This window comes from Acyrthosiphon pisum, chromosome X, assembly GCF_005508785.2.
Source record: "Acyrthosiphon pisum isolate AL4f chromosome X, pea_aphid_22Mar2018_4r6ur, whole genome shotgun sequence".
NCBI lineage: Eukaryota > Metazoa > Arthropoda > Insecta > Hemiptera > Aphididae > Acyrthosiphon > Acyrthosiphon pisum.
Genome location: NC_042493.1, coordinates 125,459,959 through 125,462,723, shown reverse-complemented (window position 1 = coordinate 125,462,723; position 2,765 = coordinate 125,459,959). Strand labels below are relative to the sequence as shown.

The window sequence follows — 2,765 nt, the reverse complement described above, 5'->3', positions numbered from 1 at the left end:
GTCTCCGCTCAGAATCGTTTTTTTTATACAGTGATATTATATCATTGAATTCAAATTTAATACTATTCATTATACAGTGACCCACTTGTAACCTACTGTACAGCAGAGCGACATCCACTTACCCACCTTTTTGTAATTTAAATTCCATTAAATATAGTAAAAAATTCAAAAAAATTGAGTATTTCCAACTTAAATATTTAATTAACTAAATACAATTAAAAAATTGCGTCGATCTATCCCTCGTACATGTTATGGAAAAAAAGAATATTTTGTCAGAATGAAAATCGAGGTAATCGTTGCCGCGTATACATTAATACACTGGTCGCCGCTTAATGTAATCACTTTGATACGGGACATAACTGATAACATAATCCGATTGATAACACTATACGAAAGTTAAAAAAGTTATAAAAAATAATAAAACCTACGTAAAATAAAAAAAAAATTATAATATAGTACCTATTGCATCAAATTTTATGATCATAATAATTCATAACACATAGTCATTAAAAATATAATTATTTTATTTATTATTATTTATTTCTAATTAAAGTACATATGAAGGTATATACTACTAACTACTACCACTAACTTGAACAATATTTTTTTATTGATGACTGTTTTTTTTTTACCGTTAAAAGATCATTGATAAAATGTTCGTATTTGTATTGTAATTCAAAATTTGATGAATGTTGTTGCACTCCCTTTCGTAATACTCGTAGAGCCTCTCTCATTTCCGAAGAACTTGGAGGTTTTTCAGTGTCTGTTTGTGACTCGAGCTCAATTTCTTCATTTTCAATTTCTCCAGGTTTATTTGTCTGTGATAAAGTATGTATAATATCTTCTTCAGTAAAATTTGATGTAGTAGGTATATTTTCATCGATTTTCAACCAATTTTCAAAATCTAAGTCTACTTCTTCATATTCTTCTTCTTCCTCCTCATCGATACTTTCTGCAAAACCCCCATGTTTAAAACAATTTCGTATTGTTTTATCTGTCACTTGGTCCCAAGCCATTGTTATAAGATGTAATGCATCTAAGAGGTTGGTTTGTTTTGCTAATTCATTAGCGGACAATTTTTGTTGATCATTTGTATTTTCTATATTGTCTATTATTCTTGTCCACATTTGTTTGCGATAATATGATTTTAAGGTTTTTGTTATTCCTTGGTCACATGGTTGTATTAATGATGTTGTATTTGCTGGCAAAAGTGTGATTCTAATGTGTTTTAAAGACACATTAACCACGTGTGCAGGACAGTTGTCAATAAGTAAAACGATTTTATTATTCAATTGTTTATCCCACTTTATTAACCATTCGTTAAAAATAACTGATGTCATCCAAGCATTTGTGTTGGCGTAATAATCAACTGGTAAACATTTTACAGATTTAAAACAACGAGGATTTTTATTTTTCCCTATAACCAAAAGTTTTTGTTTTTTACCTGACATACTCGCGCAACATAGGACAGTGATGTGCTCTTTTGATTTCTTACAGCCTTTTGCGTTTTCGTTTTTGAATAAATAAGTATGCTCAGGCAAGGCACGATAATATAACCCAGTTTCATCAGCATTAAAAACATTGTCGGGCGTATATTCTGAAATAATTTTTGGCCATTCAGTTTTTATCCAATTTTCTGCTGTCGAGAAATCCGCGTCTTTTTGTTCTCCGTACGTTCGTTTGTATACAATATTTTCACGTTTCTTCCAGCGATGAAACCATCCTTCTGAGGCAATAAAATTTTCTATACCCATTTTTTTCGCAAGTTCTTCAGCTTTTTGACGCAATATTGGACCATTAATGCGTGCATCATTTTTTCTAACATTAATAAACCATAATGATAATGCTGATTCAACTTGTTCTTCTTTCCCACTGCGTATCCTCTTTATGTTTGGATTTTTATTAAGTGTTACTAAATTTTCTATTTCAACTCGTTTTTTTAACAATTTACACAATAACGGTTGGGAAATGTGTAGCTTTATAGCTGCTTCTCGCTGTCCCATTTTTGGTAAATTGTCGTAACTTTGTAATATTGACATTTTATCATAAATTGTTAGGTCATTTCTTTTTCTTTTTTCACTCATTTTTACGCACACACGATACGAATGTATACAAACGCGATACTGGTCGACGGGCAGCGATGGTACTGTCTTAATGGTGTACGAACGAAAGGTAGATATAATAAATAATAAATGTGATATCAATGTGTATAGACATTTTTATCTTTATTATGAGCCATTCGACGAAAACTCGGACATTTTCTTTGTCTAATAACTACATAATGATGATTTTATGACCTCAAACTGATAATATTATGCGGCCTATTGATTACAATAACCGACATAATTTATACAATTAAATTATACATCCGGCCCGTACCTATACTTTTCGATAACAATAAACGTTTGATAACATTAACCGTGATTGTAATAAGCGGCGACCACTCTATATTGAATATATTGTTGGAATTAGAATCGTATGTTGGTGTGAAAAATAAACATTTTTTATGATCACAATATTACATACTAACATCTGTGTGCGAGTGTCCTCCGTATCGCTACAATTGAGTATTGACCCGCATGAACGCCGCACACACATTCATTTACGACTAACACATAGATCTCGGGTGGCGAGATAAGAAATTGCCTAAATGATTCTCCTTAAAATCAATGCCATACCGAGGACGCTATACTCGCATGACGTGTTGTCTCCGTCTTACATATTATGTACAACATACCAAAAACTGTTTTGCGCGGGACAACTTT

The 2,765-nt window shown here is 31.7% G+C and overlaps 1 protein-coding gene across 1 annotated transcript; it reads right to left on the bottom strand.

Moving 5' to 3' along the window:
- Nucleotides 1-310: 310 nt before the first annotated feature.
- On the bottom strand, nucleotides 311-2,039 carry LOC100162439 (tigger transposable element-derived protein 6). The gene is made up of 4 exons (XM_016807488.2): nucleotides 1,960-2,039; nucleotides 915-1,881; nucleotides 717-818; nucleotides 311-385 (listed from the first exon to the last, which is right to left on the bottom strand). Exons 1-4 carry the CDS (start codon nucleotides 2,037-2,039, stop codon nucleotides 311-313), a joined length of 1,224 nt encoding a protein of 407 aa, XP_016662977.2.
- Between the last annotated feature and the right edge of the window lie 726 nt (nucleotides 2,040-2,765).